General features: G+C 36.1%; 1 protein-coding gene across 1 annotated transcript in view; it reads left to right on the forward strand.

Annotated features, from left to right (window-relative positions):
* The window catches only part of ANO3 (anoctamin 3), a 413,466-nt gene that overhangs the window by 282,519 nt on the left and 109,517 nt on the right, over nt 1-21,430 (forward strand). The window contains 3 exon segments of the mRNA XM_003781189.2: nt 643-801; nt 13,491-13,591; nt 19,407-19,451. Of these exon segments, the coding sequence (XP_003781237.2) occupies nt 643-801; nt 13,491-13,591; nt 19,407-19,451 (305 nt within the window).

The following is a 21,430-nucleotide window of genomic DNA, read 5'->3' on the forward strand; positions in this document are numbered from 1 at the left end:
TTCACCTCTTCGGTGAAATATACTCCTAGATATTTCATTTTCTTTGATGCTACTGGGAAGGGTTTTGTGTCTTTGATTTACTTCTCAGCTTAACGTTGCATACGTGAACTGAGTATTATTCAGTGCAGGAAATTCAACTGGTTTCAGTTATCAGTACAGCATTCTTTAAGCCTTGATGTCTTTAAAATGCATCAGTACATTGTGACTAGTACATGTAGTCACATGGACTATAAGATAAAGATATGGAAAGTACTTAAGTCTGGGCATGATGTTTATTTAGTAAATATTCAACATTTATTGGTTTTATTTTATTATCAAATAAAATAGTAAATGAAAGTAGTGTTATCTATTTATTATTATATGATTATTAGTCTCAGAGAATCTTATTATATAAACCACATGCATGTTGATGCCAGCATCAGATATAAGACCGCTTTAATTCACATCCTAGACCATCATTTGTTAGCAGGTATCCTACAGTAGATTATTAACTTTCTTTAATTATCTCTCCCTATGTCACAACGGGAATAGAAAAGATACATGTTTCAATATCGGGTAGCTAGTATCTAAACAGAAATAATTGTAACAAAATGTGTCTGCTTGTCTAACCTACACTATTGATATTCATTCCCTTATTTGCAGAATGACATGAATTACATAGCATCCAGTGGACCTGTGTTCAAAGATGGCAAAAAGAGAATTGATTACATCCTGGTTTATAGAAAGACCAATATACAATATGACAGAAGAAACACATTTGAAAAGAACCTCAGAGCAGAAGGCTTGATGCTGGAGAAGGAGGTGGGTGTGTTACTCTTATTAATTATGTGACATAATGGGCAGGAACAGATATGATGACCTAACATTTTGGTATGGGAAGTATATGACACACAACATCAAAAAATATTGTAGTTATTATAGTTATTTTCTCCCTAATGTAAAATGAATACATTTATTGTCCATAGTCCTATTTAAATGAATTTGCTTTTTAACCGATACGTTTTTGTATAATTTAAATATTTTTTCAAAGAGCATGACTATTTTTACAGTATTTAAAACTGAGCAAGGGATAATTATACCTGTGCAAAGTAGAAAAATCCTATGTAAAGGAAAATAAAAAAGAAAAGAATTTGCCAAACCGTTAGTGTTTGTATTTGATCCCAGCAGCATGCATGGTTGTCTCCTCAATCCTTCTTTTCTCCTTAAAGAAAACATCTTTTTTAAAGGATTTTTTTTTTCTGGTGAAAGAGTAGAAGTAGCAAGGCTTACTGGAAGAAAAAAAACGCAAAGAAGGAAAGAAGAATTCCCTCATGGTCTAGTATCCAAAATAACCACTTTTGCTATTTTATGTAAACATTCTAGGGTTTTAGAAAATATATTTATCCTTTTACAGAAAGAAACAATCTTAATGTAAAAAATTAAAAGTATAGAAATGTGTAAAATAAAAAAGCAAAATCCCCATCTAATGTCTTTCAAATCATACTTTCCTTTGAAGATTTTGTTGACACCTTCATTTTCTCCTGCTAGACGCTCCTTGAAATGTTTCTTATGTATCTAAAAACATATCTAAGCATTTTATACAAAGTTAGTTTCATATATATGATATGCAGACCTCCGTTCTTTGGTTCTGCCATCTAACAATGGATTACAGATATTATAAATTGCCATTACATTTAGGACAAACTCAACTTTCTAACTAGGTCATGCTCTATATATTGCAACTTGGAGATTTAGTGAACCATTCCCCCATTGACAAAAAAAAAAAAAAAATTTAAATTAAGTATTTGCAAGACATCTAGATTATAACACCGCGTTTTAACTAGTTTTCTTAAAATATGAGAGTGACAGGATAAAAAACAACTGATAATTTTTTCATGAATGATCTAGATCAGTGGTTCTCAACCTGTGGGTCGCGACCCTTTTTGGGGTCAAATGACCCTTTCACAGGGGTCACCTAAAACCATACTGCCTATCAGATATTTACATTACAATTTAAAACAGAAGCAAAATTACAGTTAAGAAGTAGCAACAAAAATAATTTTATGGTTGGAAGTCACCACAGCATGAGGAACTGTATTAAGGGGTTGCAGCATTGGGAAGGTTGAGAACCACTGCTCTAGATTCTTTGCTAATAAGCTTTATCGGAGTGGGAGTTGGTGCTTAGTTGTAACACTGGAATGCTTTATTTTCTCCCTATCACACATCTCCTGTGATTAGTTATCTGAGGAGCACACATTTGGAAATACTGATCTATAACTTGGGGTAACCCTAGAAAAGCTAATCCATTTATATTTACTGAAACCCATTTAATATGTGTAAAATAACAGATGTTCAATGACATGGTCCCGTGAGTAAGGGATTATTCATGCACTGCCTAGGGTGATGGAACCAAGCAAGGGATAATCCTGACTTCAATTTTCTTTTTCTTTTCTTTTTTTTTTATTAAATCATAGCTGTGTACATGTGTACCCCTGCAGTCATGGGGTACAATGTGCTGGTTTTATATACATTCTACATTTAGTAAGTTTTCACATGTGCCCTTGTAAGATGCACCGTAGGTGTGGTCCCGCCAATTACCCTCCTTCCACCTATTCTCCCCCCTCCCTTCCTCTCCCTTTTTGGAGACTTTACCTCCTTCATGTTTACATGGATGGAGCTAGAACATATTCTTCTTAGCAAAGTATCTCAAGAATGGAAGAAAAAGTATCCAATGTACTCAGCCCTACTATGAAACCAATTCATAGCCTTCATATGAAAGCTATAACCCAATTATAGCCTGACTTCAATTTTCTGTCGAATCTTTTATCTTTTACATACCTCTTCTTGGAAGTTTAACCCAGGAAATATCTTTATTATTGATGACTAATTGAACCCAGAAAATATCTCTATCATTGATGACTAATTGAACTGTGGAGAAGTATTTATTGAAAAATGTCTCATAAACTTAGTCTTGCAACAGACGTCTACTAATTTGATTTTCTTGTGATTTCCCCTCCACATAATAGAATGAATCATTTCTTCATCTTCTACCAGAGCAGTTTATACGTACATTCTGTTATGATACTGGTAACTATTTCTCTCACTTACCTCTAACTACTTTTTATCCAGCAAATAACTTTGGCAAATACTAAACAAGTTTCTGAGAAATCCAGTGAGCAGATGAGACCGTGACTTCACTGACTGTGCAGTCAGTATGAGAGTCAGACAGGGAAATCGCACGTTTGTGACGGGTATTTCACAGTCTCCACTTATTTTCCTTATCAAAATGTCCAGACTCTCTTCTGAGTCTTCCTCTCCCTCATTCCTCCATCTTCTCCTGAGAATAATATTGAATGTTACTCATCCAAACAAAGCCCTATTCTGCCTTTAAAGGGAAGTTCATTCATTCATAAGCTTTCACTCTTGACTCACTCCCAATGCTGTGTTTAGTTTGGCTCTCAGTGGAGTTGTGTCCCTTTGTCCACTGCTATTCCTGGACAGGGAAGTTTTTTATTCTGGCCTCCCTAATTAGGGTGCTGTTAGTTGACGTTCACATTCTTAGAATTTGTTCCCCTCCATTAAATAAAGAGCCAGGACAACTGAATCCAATGGTATATTCAACCTCAACGTCAAATTTTACTGGAACCAGCCACCCTGTATTCTGTTTACCATGATGTTGAAAACAAGTCACCAGTCTGGGCTCCCTCTTTCCAGTAAGTTTCCCTTATCTCTCCTCATTAAGGTAAATGACTTCTTTTCATAGCAGTTTTGCAGAAGATATGATAGTTTTGAAGCACAATTGGGGGATTTTCATATCTTCTTTCTGAAAAGGTCCTGGAAACCTAATGAAATTTAACCTGAATCTCTCAAAGGAACTCTGCCCACTTAAGAAAACGAAAGTGCCGCAAATTAAAATAATCTCATTCTATTCCTTTCACTTGCCTAATACTTGCATAACTCAAACAGTAGTTCAGTGACGTTGCCCAATAAAGATGATCTCATCAAGATGATTTGAAACTCTACTTATTAGTACAGTGCTTAAAATTCTTCCTAACTAGTGTATCCTTTATAAATTCAAACTCTAAGTGACCTAAGAGACAAAGAAACGGTGCCAGAATGGCTTATGTCGAGGTCAGTTGGGGGAAGACGTGGGAATAGTAGTTGTGAGGATAGTAATTATAGGGATGAACATCACAAGCTAGGAATAGAAGTATCTTTGAGAAATGCAACAGATGTTTAAAATTTGTGTCTGGAGCCCAAATGAGAAGTCTGACCTGCAGGTCAATATGTTCATGCTTAGAATGTCGATAGTGATATACAACAGATGTTAGCAAGAATGAGAAAAAGTTGAGCATGTGCAGGGAAGGAGAGGAGAATAAATACAGGTCCGAGGGGGAATAGTAGTCAGCAAGAGAACAGGGATGCAAAGTCCGGGGAAGAGTGGCCATGAGACTGCTGCTGAGAAGTCCAGTGCAGTGAAAAGGCAGCCCATTCACTGGACGGACCTGGAGACCATTGGTATAAGCAGTGAGAGTCATTCTCTCAGGAGAAACACTTACAAGTTAGACAGACTAGCAGGAATTGAAGAGTGAATTGATAGTGAAAACATGGAGGCAGGAGCCAATGTCATTTACTGATGATTTCTCAATGAGAGGAAGGAAAGCAATCGCTGGAGATGGAAAAGATGTCTGGAGAGCTTTTGTCTCTTTCCTTGGTTTTATTTATAATTATTTTCTTAGATGATGATGAGGAAGAACTAGCAGAGGAGGCAGGGAGGGAGAGAGAAAGGGGAATGAGAGGAAGGAAAGGGAGGGAGGGAGCAACTTACAGACTGGATTTCAGAACTAAAACAGACGAAAGGTGTTTGAGAAGAGTGAGGAGGACGATCCGGAACACTGAATAGAGTATTAAAGAAACTCGAGATTTCTAAATTGTCTTTTCAAATTAATGTTTTACAATTATTTATTTTACTTGTCAAAGTTATTTTTACAAAAGGGTTATCTTTAATTATGGTCCTAATACTAAGAATAATAACAGTAGCATCTTTAATAGTTGAGTTGGTTCAGGTTAGATTAATTATCCCAAGGTGTAGTTTATTATATCAACCTGCTAGAACAAATACAGTTTAGATGAACACAACTATTTTTGCAACACAGGTGTTTTAACATTATATCACACACACACGTACACACAAAATGCCTCCTGGTTTCAAATCAACATTTCTTGAAACTATTCGTATTAGTTTTCTGTTTCTGGTTGACAAATTATCACAAATTTAGAAGTTTAAAACAAAAATAGTTTTTTTAAAAAATTGGGAAATAGAAGTATATGTATTTGCCATGTACTAAATAATGCTTTGAAGTATCTAGACATTATGAAATGGCTCAATCTAATGAACTTCATTACTTAATGAAGTAACTGCATTATTTCACATAGTTGTCGCTGTAGGAACACTTTACATTCTTTCTCTTAGGATTTTTTAAGACTATTATACATTATTAACTATAGTAGGAGACATGTTAAGTGGAGTGAGATGGGGAAAGAAAGGCAAATACCACGTGATCTCACTAATATGTAGACTCTAAAAATGATGATCTCATAGAAGTGGAGAAGGAAATAGTAGTTCCCAGGAGCAGATTTCATTAGGGGGAGCAGGGATGATTGGGATGTTATGAATCAAAAGATATAAATTTCCAGTTAGATAAAGGAGTAAGTTCAGAAGGTCTGTTATACAAAATCCATATATTTACTCAGTTCTGTAGGGCAGAAGTTCAGGTTGTGCTCTTTGCTCAGTCTCTCACAAGACTTACATGACTTAAACACAGGTGTTGGGCAGACCTCGTTCACACCTGCAGCTCAGGACACATTTGGATGCTCATGCAGTTGTGGCTCATTCCGTTCCTTGTGGTTGTAGAACTGAAGTTCCCATTTCCTTGCTGGCCATCAGCTAGGACCTGATCTTAGGTCATCCTCATTCCTCACCACGTGGCCCCCTCCGTTTACAAAGCCAGCTCTGGAGAGTTTTCCTTGTGCCCGTCTGTTATTTTGAATCTCTTTTTGTAGGAAAAAACTCAGCCCTTTTTAGGAATTCATTTGCTATGAAATGGAATCTCTGTTTCTTAATATTAAATGTGCCATCTAACACAGCCTAATTATGAAAGTGACTATCACATCCTGTGTATGTGTCCCAGAGATGGTATCAGGCATTCACAGAAAGGCCAGGAGATCTTGGAACCTGCTTATAATTCTGCCCACCACACTATTAAACAGAAAATCAATGTCATGCAAAAGTGTATTTCACTTCTAAGCAAACGGACTTGAAAAGGAACTTCATAATGACAAGACAGAACCTGAATATATTTTTAGATTAAATATTATGCTAATTTACAACTAGTATATAAACACTTATAGCTATCTAGACTATGAAATTTAGTGTTTTGTGCTATCATAAGCATTTATTTTGGTCTCAAAGTTTTTATTATTGAAGCCTGTGGCTGTTGGTTGCAATTTAACTTTAATCAATATTAAATTGAAAATATTTAAGGCTTGTGACTAGAGGAAAGTGAGAATCGATTTGTGAAAATGTCAGCAGGGATTGGATTTCTTAGCTGTAACACGAAGGTTAGAGAAGGTTTCCCTTTTTTCTCTCTCCATTTTATTTTTGAATTACACTTAGACGAGCCAGGCACTGAGCCTGCACAGGGTCCTTCTCAAATACACGTTAAATTGTATGTTGAGGCGGGTTCTAGGTGATATCATCAGCAGAGAAGGATGCATTTTGAAGGCTGTTTGAATGAACAGGTAGTGATTTGTAACTGTCAGGCTACATGCGTTATAATCCAAGTCCATTTCCAGTTCCTATCAGTATTATCTTTTTATTTTAAGCCTGCGAGCCATGAGCAACCACATCTTATTTTCTTTGCACTCTGTGCCAATCACTGGCTGAACAACTTTGTAAAAATGCAGTTTTTAAGTCTTCTCTTCCCTGAAGAATGACTCTTCCACCTCTTGGGAATTCAGGGTGGAATAATTAACCAATAATGTAAAGCGTGAAGCTTGTGGGTGTTTTGTTCCCTCTGAGAAGCGTGCCTTCATCACAGTTGAGCAGAATAGTGCCAGATTGGCAGCTTTGGGTTCCCAGGGAAAAGGTTTTCTTTCCCCCTGACAGTATCATCCCTTCACCAGTTCCCTGCCCAATAGCTGCAATAAAATGGAACTAGTTTTCTTTTCTTCTGTTTCGTCGGCTTTAACTAGATGTACAAAAAGAGAGAGATTAAACTGAGGAAACTGTAAAAGAAGACAGTTCATACTGGTTGATAAAGATATATATATATTTTTTAAGTTAAGACATACAAAATAAGAAACGTTATACCTGTGTGTACACTTAGCTTGAAATTTCATTCATTCATGATAGTCATTATAATGCAGAAATATCCCTCTAAAGTATCCCCTTTATTTAAGTTTATCAGATTCTTTCACATCCTGGGGGTTGGCAGTTCTGGACTGTGTGGTAATCACCACCAGGCAAGCTGTCTGGGATGCGGATGTGAATCCTGACACAGCCTCTTCCTGAATAGTTCAGGCCTCTTTGCTTTCTCCTCTCCATCATCTCTTGCTCAGATGATGCAAGTGTGTTTCCAGAGTAAGTTAATTCGTTCATCCATTTAACAGATGCCTACTTAGCACAGAACTAAGGGTCTGAGATACATCAATGAACAAAACAAAGTATCTTCTTTCAGAAATAAAAGAAGACAAGAATCCTATAGGGAAATGAAGGGAGAATGTAAAGAGAACAGGGAAAGGCAGGGAGATAGAAACGAGCGACCAGATGAGGGGCACAGAGTGAGTCAGAGGCAGGTCACTACAGAGAAGCTTTTTATTTTTAGTTTTTTATTAAATCATAAACACATAGATCATGTATACATTGATGCATTTGTGGGGTACAATGTGCTGATTTCATATAGAATTAGGAACACGTATATCACACTGGTTAATATATATACCACATCTCGTTTACTTAATTATTATGTTAAGACATTTATACTCTATACTAACAGATCGAACATGTACCCTTGCATTATGCACCATAGGTGTGATCCCACCATTCACCCTCCCTCGATCTGACCTCCCCTCTCCCCTCCCATCCCCCTCCTCCCTTCTTCATCTTGAGCCATAGTTGTGATCTATTCTTCATAGGAAATTGTGAGTGATTGTAAATTGGTTTCATAATAGTACTGAGTACATTGGATATTTTTTCTTTCATTCTTGAGATGCTTTACTAAGTAGGATATGTTGCAGCTCCACTACAGAGAAGGTTATGGAGATACTGCAGGTGAGAGCAAGGAAGGCTGGGCGGGCCCTGGAAAACCTTCAGCTTTCACTCTGATTGAAACGCGGTTGTGAGAAATGGCATGCTCTGAGTTACATGTTAAATAATCTTTCTGACCCTTGTACTAAGAAGAGACTGATGGGGGTAAGAATGTGAGCAAAATACTGCTTAAACCAGATGGCAGCTGTGGGGAAGGGCCGGGGAGGAACCAGGTTCTAGTTATGTATACTATACTGAAGATGTTTGGAGAACACTTAGAGATCTAAAAATAGACCTGCCATTCAAACCTACCATTCCTCCACTAGGTATATATCCAGAAGACCAAAAATCACATTGTAACAAAGATATATGTACCAGTATGTTTATTGCAGCCCAAATCATAATTGCTAAGTCATGGAAGAAGCCTAAGTGCCCATTGATCCACAAATGGATCAATAAATTGGGGTGTATGTACACCATGGAATATTATGCAGCCTTTAAAAAGATGGAGACTTTACCTCTTTCATGTTTACAAGGATGGAGCTGGAACATATTCTTCTTAGCAAAGTATCTCAAGAAAGGAAGAAAAAGTATCCAATGTACTCAGTCTTACTATGAAACCAATTGTAGCCCAAGAAGAAGGGGATAGACTAGACAGAGGGGAGGGGAGGGGGGAGGATGGGAGGAGGGAGGGAAATTGGTGGGACCTCACCCTGCATCTTACAAAGCTACATGTGAAATTTACTAGGTGTAGAATATAAATGACTTAACACAATAAGAAAATGCTGTGAAGGCTATGTTAACCAGTTTGATGAAAATATTTCAAATTGTATATAAAACCAGCAGATTGTACCCCATGATTGCATTAATATACACTTCTATGATTTAATAAAAAAAAAAAGTAAAAAAAAATCAGAAACAAGCTGGCAATTGCTGCCATTCTTTCATGCAACTGCTATATTGTGGCAGCCAACATGCCTAGACTTCAGGAAATTATGATGCTCTGAGGGAGAATGAGAACTCCATTCACACCAGGGTAAGGTCAAGGTCCTAAAAATGATTGCTTGTCCCAGGATTCCTATTCCCTAATAGGGATTCCACTTTCAAATCTTTCATGGAGCCATTAAAGAGAATGTGAATGACCAGTGGATTTCTCTAGGTCCTGGTTAGTCGGCCTCACGTGATTCTGCATGTAGAACACCCCTGTCTGGCACAGATTGATTTTTGCTTGAGTCTTGACTCTTTCAACTTCATTGGAGGTCTCCATTCCAGTTTCGGGGGAAATGAGGATTAGACAAGTTGTCTGTAACGTTCAGAGTCTCATTTTCTCTCTCTGTAAATAACTGCTGAATAAGAACCCAGATCTTCCCAGGAGCAAACAATATATAAAGACAAGAACAATAATATATAGACATAAGACAAGTAAAGATTATAAAAAGGAAAGAGATCTTTTAAAGAAACTGTAGTGTAGAAAGTCTACAGAAGTATGTATTTTTAAAAAATTATGACCAGTTTATGTTTCCCCAGGAAAGATATTTAATTCATCAAGCTAGATCTTTAAATTATTTTTTATTAATTGCTGTGGATTTAGGGGTACAAGTTTTTTTTTTTTTTTAACTTGGATGACTTGTACACTGGTGAAATTAGGGCTTTTAATATTGTCTTTGTACAAAAGAGTTTTTCCTAAGTCACAGATTGTTACTGGAGTTATACTGGTATAGCTCAAAGGTCTATTGTAGAAGGCTTATAAAACCAGAAACAGTCTTTACCAAAGACGAATTAGGTGCCTACATTCTAAGGAGGAAAAAGAGAGAGAAGCATTCTAGTGAAGCTCTGAAATTAACCATCATTTTGGGTAGTGTCTGATTTGAGAATTGTGCTCTCAGTTAAGAACAAACATTTCTGGAGAACCTGTTAGGCCTGGGCTCTTTACATGCATGGATTTTCATAGCCTTCACAATTCTGTTGAACTTTTTAAGTGAGAAAACTGAGGGTCTCAGAAGTGGGTAATTTTCCCAAGGTCACAGAGCTGGTAAATGGTAGAGATGGGAACTGTACCTAAGTCTTAGTATTTTCAAACACTGTGGGTTTTGTACTGTTCTATGTGATTCTTCTAAGTAGGCAGTCAGGATTCAGGAAATTTAAGTTGTTCTTGGTAAGTGAAAGGCAAAGTGGTATTATAGCAGTAGCCAACATCATAATTTTAAAAGAAAGATCTTTATTATCATTTTGAGTGAAAGACCTTTTTATGGGTAAAGCAGGAAAAAAAATTATTTATTTATTTTATTTTTATTTGTTTTGTTTATAAACTTTTTTTTATTAAATCATAGCAGTGTACATTAATACTATCATGGGGTATAGTGTGTTGTTTCTGTATACAATTTCAAATACTTTCATCCAACTGGTTCACATAGCCTTCGTGTCTTTTTCTTAGTTATTGTGTTAAGACATTTATATTCTACATTTAGAGAGATTCACATGTACCCTTATAGGATGAACCATAGGCGTGATCCCACCAATCACCCTCCCTCCACCCACTCTCCCCCCCTCCCTTCCCCTCCCTCTCCCCTCTTCCCATGCTTCTGGGCTAAAATTGGGTTATAGCTTTCCTATAAAAACTATAAATTAGTTTCATAGTAGAGCTGAGTGCATTGAATACTTTTTCTTCCATTCTTGGGATACTTTGCTAAGAAGAATATTTTCCAGCTCCATCCATGTGAGCATGAAGGATGTAAAGTCTCCATCTTTCTTAATGGCTGCATAGTATTCCACGGTGTACATATACCACAGTTTATTGATCCATTCATGGATCGATGGGCTCTTGGGCTTCTTCTATGACCTAGAAATTATGAATTGGGCTACAAATATCTTTATTGTAGTGTGATTTTTGGTCTTCTGGATATATACCTAATAGAGGAATTATAGGATCAAATGGCACTATAATAAAACATAAACTACATCTTTCCCTTGCCCTGAATGAAGGGATCATTAAAATAAATGATACTTCTGTTTTTTTATGTTCTAAAAGTTTCTCATCTCTACCATTTATGTACAGAAACATTTCCACCCAGCCTAGAACACTTAATACAAAGATCCTGGAAACATCAGCATAACATTCTCCTTTTCCTTGATTATGACAGATTTCCAGATGTTGATGAATGTATTTTTAACAAATAGCTGTTTGAGGGAATCAATGGTCCTTTAAAGATTATATATATTTTCCCTGGGTATAACTAACATGTGTAAAGCTGGTCTGAATTCAAAGGCTTATATGTATTTATGATCTACTTCTGGCATTGTCAGTTTTCATTTTAATAATCTCTGTCTTTCATTTGAAACAAACCTATTCCAAGTAGAAGATGTCCTTTTGGAAACTGCACTGACAGGATCTTTTGCTCTGTTCATGTGGTGCTTTGTAAAATATAGGAAGTTAAGAGGAAAAAAACAACACATGCTCAAAAGTTTAAAAAATCAGCCTGCTTTATCACCTGCTTGTATATTTTTAGGAAGTCCATGGGGATTAAAATGTCTCAGACATCCTCTAGTGAGAAACTCAGACTACGTTTCTCATTAGTAGAAAAAGCCCCCTCCTTTTTTTTAGCTGGCGTGTGCAAGTCCCAGCTCCATGGTCAGGGGGGTCAGGCTGACTTCTGTGTTGAATATATGTATTAGTCCAACAGCACGGTCTCCAAATCCTATTTAGAAATACTGATAAAACAAGGTAGAAATATTTTTTCTGGCAAATCCATGAAACAAAGATTGTTTGTTTAAAATGTGGGAGTTTGTGAATATGTGGATATAAAAAATGGCAGTTTAATTTTTACACATATATAATTTTAACCTAAATTGATACATGAAATTTAAACAGGCAGTGTTCATCAAATGCAGCTCAGTTGTGTCTGACCCGTGAGCGTGTCTAAGTGGAAGCAGCGGCTTTTCTTTCGTTATAGACTTTCAGCTCCTGACACCACATAAAAGATCAGTGCTGCATAATTTGATGCTAGAATGGCCACAAACTTCTCCCTCGCTTTGTGGTCCTCCAACATTGTAATATCATAATAAATAACTGTCAGATTTTTCTTAAAGGTAGAATGTGAACATAAGTAATCCGTATAATGCCTGAGTAATCAGTTAATTAGTTACTTATTTTAAATTGCTGGGCCACATCTAAGAATCTTGATGTTTTACCTGGTTCAGAAAGGCATCTGTTTATATGACAAGAGATTTGATCAAAAAATTCAAACAGTGGAATCCAATTCTAGGATTTTGACCAGAGTACCCCATTCTGTAAAAACCTCCTTAGATAATTCTGATGTGCATTTAGCTCTGCTTAGAAACCTCTTATCTGGTTGAAGACACTTCAAGTTCTTGCTGTTAGGGAGGCTGAGGTAGGAAGATCTCATTTATTTATAAAAGTGTATGAAAAGTCAAGAGCAACCATGCAAATATGACAATTTTGTATGATCTGTATTACATTTTCTCTAGAATTATCACAGGAACTAGCATATGAATTGAGGATCTACTAGTTGCTCAGTAAAACACTGTAGAAATTAAATTAATTAATTAAATAGGCTCAGCACCTGTAGCTCAGCAGCTAGGATGCCGGCCACATACACCAGAGGTGGTGGGTTCGAACCCAGCCCTGGCCAGCCAAACAACAATGATAACTACAACAAAAAATAGGGCACCTGTAGTCCCAGCTACTTGGGAAGCTGAGGCAAGAGAATCGCTAAGTCCAAGAGTTTGAGGTTGCTTTGAACTGTGAGGCCACAGCACTCTACCAAGGGTGACATACTGAGACTCTGTCTCCAAAAAAAAAAAAAAAGAAAACAAAACAAAAATACTAGTGGCAAGTGACAGTGTTCTCTATGACCTCCAAATGGGAAGGAGAAGATCATGATAAAGTGTTTGTCAAGAATAACTTTATATTCTTATTGACTTATGGGTTCCTTAAGTGGAGACTCTGGATTTTGATAATGACTGATGTGAGAAAATGCAGTAGTTCTTAGGTGGCTATTTTTTTCTTACATATAATGTCATCATTACTTTCTCATCAAGGATTTTTTAATTTTACAATTTTTACATAAGTTCCTTTTAACTCAGAGACAACAAATGTGCATATGCAAGAGAACTCCCCATCATATCACAAGGTAACGTCAACTCTGATTCTCAGTAACGGTGCCTGTCTTGCTGTCCTTTGCAGCCAGCTATCGCCAGCCCTGACATCATGTTCATTAAAATTCACATTCCATGGGACACGCTGTGCAAGTATGCAGAGCGGCTGAACATCAGGATGCCCTTCAGGTACTTTCAAATTCCATTTCCTTCTATCTCAATGTGTATTAAAATGAATCTTAATCATTGCAATATCTTAAAGCAATAAATGTATCTCCTATAGGGAAAATGGTCTTTTCTTCAAAAATTTCAGTGCTCCTAGACAGTTTTTTTCGTTTTAATTTGTTCACCTAATTTGGTAAACTTTCTGATTCCCTGGACATTTTATATCATTTTTAAGATGGACTTGCCTAGAGGACACGTAAAACAGTTTTTTTTTTTTTCAATTTTAACTTATAATAATTTCCAAGGTCACTCTCACTTCCCTATTTCATAGGGTGGGGTAGAACTCTTATCATAGTGAGGCAAGGCGGCAGAAATTGTAAGTATATAACCCCTCATGTAAATGAAATGTCCTTCTCTATTATAGTGGTTAGCAAGAATCACTTCTTAGTTCAATTCATTTAAGATGGTTTCTTAACTCTTTCCTCAATACCAAGAAATACACAAAAGGTAATGAGAGGATTGCTTCTTTCAAAGAATTTTCAGGTTCTTCTTTAGGGTAGCAAAGATTAAATAGACGTCGTGTCCCTCTATTGAGTATCTTGTGTTATATGCAGAATGTATCACTATCCTCCACCGTTTCTCAAAATAAAATGTAACAATGCTCTTACTGTACTCAAAGTACTCATTTATATTGTAGACAGGAACATTTACACTATTGTGGAGCTCAATATGCATTAGTAGCTGCTAAGACGTTTAAGAAGGTTCAGAGTAAACAGGATGCCAAGTAAAAGAGCCTCTAAGTAAGAAATATAAATGAATGCTGGAAGTGCAGTTCAAACATACGGAAACCCTCTTAGACATGGTCGCATGGAAGAGGCCAACTCTAGTAAGAATTCTGATAGCCTCAAGTTCTATGAGAAGCCTCTATGTTACTCAAGGTAAAATACTTTAGAGAAACTGATCCCATATTCATCATTTGAAACATCTTAGGCTTGAAACGTGCCACCATGGACATTTCCCATGTATCAGAAATTGATCTGAGGAATCTTGTTGGAAGCATTAGAAATAAATAATCTGGAGAAGTTCACATGTGCACTACAGGTTCAAGAGTTCTCGAAAGAGGTGATATTTAGGAGACATGAAAATAATACCTCAAAGATCTTGGCAAAAAAAAAAAAAGATAAAAAATGAAAGGTTAATAAAGGAAATATCTTTTTAATTCTTCAGTATCTTATGCCAATGATGGATTTGTACAGATTCCTAAAAACAAAAACAAAACAAACAAACAACCTGAGATTTGTACATTTTTAGAAAGCTTGGTTTCAGAAAGAAATAAATTAGGGCCTCTGAGATATTGCTTGTGTTATGATGAGATAGTTTAAAGTCTACAGAGCACAGCTTGCAATCCAAGTCATTATTCTGAATTAACCTTTAGAGTCGGACTAGGTAAATTTGCATTTGTAGTAAACGACATTTCTTGAGTTCTGGAAATTTTTATCACCATGCTATATAATCTTCTAAAATGTCTTTGAAATAGTTGACCAGTACTTATCACAGATGATCATAATGTATGTATAATGATATGCTGATAATGGGAGAATTCTTGTTCTTTTCTCTGATTTATCTTTATTAGTCTGTACATATTCATGTTGTAGAAAATCATAATTCAGTCTTCCTGGATATAAGTATAATTGCATCCTAATAATAATAATGGGAGAGTGAATTATGAATACAACCTTAGTAGTCTGAGTTTGGCTGCCATAACAAATCACCACAGTGTGGGGTTTTAAGCAACAAACATTTCTCAACAGTTCTGGAGACTAGAAGTCTGAGATGAGGGTGTCAGCCTGGTCAAGTTCTGGGGAGGGCCCTCTTTCGCATTATGCACTCACATGGTGGAAAGAGGGCTAGCTAGCTTTCTGGCCTTGTTTATAATGGCACTAATCCCATTTATGAGGACTCCATCCTCATGATCTAAATACTTCCCAAAGGTCCCACCTCCAAATATCATTAAGTATTAGGATTTCAACAAAGGAATTTGAGGGGAAGGGATCACAGACATTTAGTCCATTATGGGCAGTAATATGCATTAGCTCTACCCTTAATATTTGACTTTTGTCATTTTAAAGGTAGTTTTTCTTTCTTTATCCCTCTAATTCTGCTGTAATCTATGAGCAAAAATCTAAGGCAATGGCACACAGTCTATCAGATCACACCTTTCATATAGCTCTTTCCACTATCTCAGATGGATTTTACTGAATTTTAAAAACGTCTATTAAAGCATTCCTTTCTGTCAGTTCCCTTAGCCTGCATTTTCAAATAAATTTCGAAGAACTCTTGGTGATAGAATAATTAGCATTTTCATACTTTTAATTAAATAATCTGTATCATTTTTAATTACTTTGTTACTTTTCTTCACTAGTGCATTAAAAACAACTTCCATGCCAGAATGTGAGTGGTCTCCCTTTGTGTGAAGTAGAAGTTAGGATTCCAGCCTGTGTCCCATAGTGTCTTTCTGTCCCAGGGAGACTTTGAAAAAGATGCTCTCCTGAGTCAGAGCATTTTTGTTTTTTAAACTATAACCACTTTTTAAATGCGCTTGAACAAAGAGTTCTGATATATCCAAGGGAAGAAAAAAAAAAAGAAAGAAAAGAACTATGGAATATGGACAGGTGTATCTTTTTTTATTGATATATTGCCTAAAATTTCTTCTTTGTGTTTTAAAAAAAAATGTTTTTAATTTCTGAACTTTTATACATTAACATTGAAATTCTTATATTTAATAATAATAATATTAGAAAATATGCAGCGTTTTCTAAAGTTTGTCAAATGCTAAATTCCAGACATGAAGAAAAGAATACCTTGTGACTAAATGTTTCTGAAATTCTGAGTTCATAAATAAATATTTTCACTGTAGGATTTACAGAGAAGTGGTTCTCAGTGTGCATTAAAGTAAACTGTAAAACTGTAAAAATGAAAGTTTCTGGAACCTACTTCCAGAGATTCAGGCATTATTAGGTCAGGAAGAAAACAACTGAGTATGTACATTTTTAACAAGCACTCCAGATGTTTCTGGTGTAAATAGTAAATATTGTATTAGAAATTTTAATGTTTAAATAGCCCTTATAATTTTTTAAATTTCGAGAGGCAGTTATACAATGCACAGTCTTTCTCTAATTTCCTCTGATGCTGGAGCCCTTGGGAAATAGTTGAGAAATGCTAAAACACTTGAGTCCTTTCAGAACATCTTTCCAGACCCGTTAAATTATAGATGTAGCATTAACCAACTCCTTAGTAACTGACTTTTTATTAATTTATAAGGTACACCCACAATTTGGGGGAGCAGCCAAGTCATAACGAGAGAATGCTAACAAGCCTAAATTAAGTAGCAAAGGGTTTTCATGGTGGCTGGTCCAGGCTCCAGCTGTCAACTGCTATGTCGATGAAGAACATAGATACTGCTTTGAAATTAAATTATGCAGGAATAATAACTTTAATAGGAAAAAAGCATGTCTCCTTTTAGAACAAGATTTTTTTAATCCATAAAAATTTTACCCAGGCTGATATCTCCATATGTCTATTTATCCTCAAAACCTGTCTATTACATTCCACAGAGAAAAGCTGCAAATTTTTCTTCTCCCTTATTGCATGTCAATGAGTTTTGAACATTTTATCTAAATGTTCTGCATGAAAATATATATATCAAATTTTAATGTGCTTAAATTTTCTGGCCACTTCTGTCTTGCATTTCCTCTGAGGTAAATATAGCTATCACATTGGATGTGAATGTTTCAAAACTAACCAAGAAAATTCCAGAGTGTTACAACAGACCACATTTCCTAGTTTTTGTCACATCAGAAAGGACTTAGGCTGTGTCTTCCATGTTCCAGAAATGTCACAGTCCGCATTTAGCATTTTTTTTTTATTCATAGGAGAATTCTATTCCTTCTACCCTCTCTCTCCCATTAAAGGGATCCACTCTATTCTATGATAGACAATTCATTTGTCCTGTTGCTCCTCTTACTTAAGTCCTCTTACTCAAGTCCTCTTACTCAAGGGCTAGCTAATGTTTATCTTGAGAACATCTACATAATAGGGGTGACTTCACATTTTTCCTCAAGTTTTTCCTTACCCAAATTTTTCAAACATAGTAAATATGGGTCTATATTTATAAAAATTAATAAGAAACTTTTTGTCATAATTGGGATTAAACCTAGAACACTTTTTATGCAAAGGACACCCCAGTAAACATAATCTAAAATAAAAACCAAAAGGGAGCCTGATATATAAAATAGAAGCAAGAGGCCCAGGGTCTCTCTGATTTGATGGACCTCCTTCCCTGGCACTGCACGCATTTCCACATTTGGGTTTTGACTGTGTGGAGTGCTGGCTGGAGACAGTGATTAAGATAATTATTTGCTTATAATTTTGAGTGATTGTTATAATAGCTAGGTAAGTATGCAGCCTTGATGCAAAGTATAAAATTGCAATTTTTCATCTTTCCAATGAAAAATTATAGGGAAAATAAAGAAAGCAATGAACATGGACAATATACCATGTGACAGGCTGGAGGATTATACATAGAATATAGAAACGGGTTTGGTCCTGCGCATTCATTTCTGCAGAACTAAGGAGAACTGAAAGTGGTTTGACTTCTTGCTGTAAAGGCACACTACACCTTGTTGGGAAAATATAATTTAGAGCAAAATCTCCTCCCAGCCCACAAGATCTCTCTACGGAAGATTGACGACCAAGCAAATTGTTTTATTCTTGAATAAGCTTTAAACCAGAATGGTGCGCATCACAGTTCATGTACTGAGAGGTGGTAACATGGAAGGAAACCCCACTTTTTCCTGTAGCCAAGCACATACAGGGTTTGCATTTGCATATGTGTTTTCAAGATAAAAAGCAACTAGTCCTTAAGTAAGAGGACTTAAGACCATTGATCATGCAGAGCTCTTTCTAGATTCTCCTGCTAGTTGGGTGTTAATTGGCTTTATACAAACTAGAAATAAAACTTCTCATGTCTTTATGACAGGAGGTAGTTTTGCAACTAGGAGCCACAAAAACTGGGAAATGGGGTGCTATCTTTTTTTATGTTTACATTTCAAAGCGATGATTCCAAAGGCCTGACAAAGGTCCATCTTATTTTCTAAAAAATTCGTACACATTTCAAAGAGAAGAGAAAGTCTTTATACAGGCAGTCCTTGGCATGTGGCTGACATGCTGCTCAAACTTATGAACACAATGGAGGCGGCTACCACAGGTAATAGGTAAATGCACCTGTTCTGACTTACATACAAATTCAACTTAAGAATAAGCCTGCAGAACCTATTTTCTTTGTAACCTAGAGACTGCCTGCAATTACCGTGTTTCCCCCAAAATAATACCTACCCAAAAAATAAGCCTTAGCAGGATTTCTATGCATTTGTTAAATATAAACCCTACCCCAATAATAAGACCTAGTGATGGGTGTGGCTATGCAGCGTATCTGCATAGCCACGCCATGCATTTCGGCACTAAGAGGAAGACATCCCTTGAAAATAAGCCCTAGTGTGTCTTCTTGAGAAAAAAATAAATATAAGACAGTGTCTTATTTGGGGGGAAACACGGTACAGGTTTCTTAAGTCAATGCTCTGAGAGGGTGGGAGAAGTTTCTTTCCTTTTCAACAACGTAAATTCAATGTACTTCGGTGTATACTGGTTTATTTTAACATCTTAAGTTTCTTAAGCCTGTGGACCTTCAGATTTGGCAATGGTCAATATGACTGAATGGTGTCACTCACTGGTTTCACTTTATTTTTCTGACTTTCCTCAGTTGATTTCTACTATTTTTCAGGAAAAAATCTTATTACACTGACCGGAGGAGCAAATCAATGGGCAGGTTGGTGGGTGATGCATAATTTCTTTATGACCAATTTGTCCTTTGGGAATAAAAATAAAGAAGAAAACATTCCATTATCCATTTCTGCAGTTGTAAATTTTAGGGAGGAAAACTCTTAATTGATTTGTTACAGAGATGTCCAAAATGACTTAGATTTAACTGAATGATGTTTAAAATCACAGATCATCTCTTTGTTACTATTTACCATTGCGGTTTTTAGAATCCTCCCATGATATAAAATTATGGAAGGAGTATTTTCATTGCCACTTAGCATCTGAAGAGATTTTACTTTTCAAAATATTTATAAAACCAGGATCAGTGGGTAAATGATGCATCAATGGGGGAATAGAACCCTAGACCCAGCAAAGACCTGTCTCATTCAATTCCGTTCTCTCTTATTTGACAGAAGTGGTTAAGACAGTGTGCAGAGTCATGAAGTGGTTTACCAAAGCCATATAGCATCTTTTAAATTGCAGACCAACTCTTATTCTACTACTAAGGCAGGAAAATGCTCTTAGTTTAGTGTTGAAAATATACTTCTTTTCAAGAACCTCTTCTCAAAGGACAAGGACCTTACCTATTGTGGTTACAGTAGCTATGGAAATTAAATTACAACCTTGAGACAGAAGATATCCTTGCACCCTTGTTCTCTTTGGCACTGTTTAACTGGAGGAAGTGAGCTTCCATTTTAATGAACGTCCAAGCAGAAGGCTTCTTACACTTTCCTGTTCTCCTCTCATGGCAAAAGATCAATAAACAAAGACGAAACATGTGAACGTAATAGCACATAGCTGAATAACTATGCAGGATGTTACAAGTCAGAATCAACCCCAAAGCTCGAGAAACCACATAGTATGAACAAGCATACCAATTTAGGAAAGGAGTCAGTAAATATAGTTTCTTTACCAAAGAAAATGGAATGGAATGTTGAACTTTATAAAACAGAACAGCAGTATGTTGGTCCTTTTAAAATACTAAATTTAGGCATGGTAGTATTGGGTGACAAGAAAAGTAAAATATGGAGGAAAAAAATCTTGAAATTGGAACGACTGTTAGGGGAAGTAGTGTTAAAATAATGGCTTTTCAAAAATTAGTTAATGATGCCTCTCAGCCAAGCCGTATGTTTCTGTCAGTTATTTTTTAGAATAAGCCCGCATCATTTCCCATGTGGTTCATGGGTCCTGGTCTATATAGTCAATGTTCAAAATCATTTTTGCATGATAAAAGAACAATCCTTGTAATCTTATAACGTATAAATTTACAACTGCAAGGCATGTTTGTTTTGCTCTGCACAGGCCCGCTTTGTGTTGGATAATGGATAAATCCTCTTGTGTTCATGTCAATGTGCTGTTATAGGAGTAGGAGGTTCTGCTACTACGTGATTAGTGAATTTTCCTTAAATAATCATTTTTCTTTCAGAGACTTGAAGAATTATAACCTCCTACATGTTAAGACCACAACAAATGTCTACTTTTACAAAACTATCATAACTTAGTTTCAGAGAAACTCGTGTTTAGAATGGGTAACAAATATGTGTCTACTGAGTCCTAAAGAGGCACCATTTCAAACAAGAGGAAATATTCTCCTTCTATTTGGTAAAACCTAAGAGTAAAGTAGAAAATGAACACCGTTTCATGTGTCCTAATATGTTTTATTATCTTTTATGATCATTATTACTTTCGTTTAGCTCATGAATTGAAAATTCCATTATCAGTTATTCCAAATGGATTATTAATGTACCTGAGCCCTGCCATAGCCTCAGCCTTACATTTTACTTTTTATAAATAGCTCCTTTTTTTCCTTGATGGTGGACACGTGTGGGGAAGAGTAGGGAATTATAAGAAAGGAGTTTATATGGCATACCAAAGGGAAAAAAAGGAATTGTAAAAATTATACAACTCAATCTGTAGACATTTGGGGAAGTGGGAAATTGAAATCAAATCCACCCATTTAGTTTTACTTGTTCTTTTCCTTTCATG

Source organism: Otolemur garnettii, unplaced genomic scaffold, assembly GCF_000181295.1.
Source record: "Otolemur garnettii isolate 467f Iridium unplaced genomic scaffold, OtoGar3 scaffold00001, whole genome shotgun sequence".
Lineage (NCBI taxonomy): Eukaryota > Metazoa > Chordata > Mammalia > Primates > Galagidae > Otolemur > Otolemur garnettii.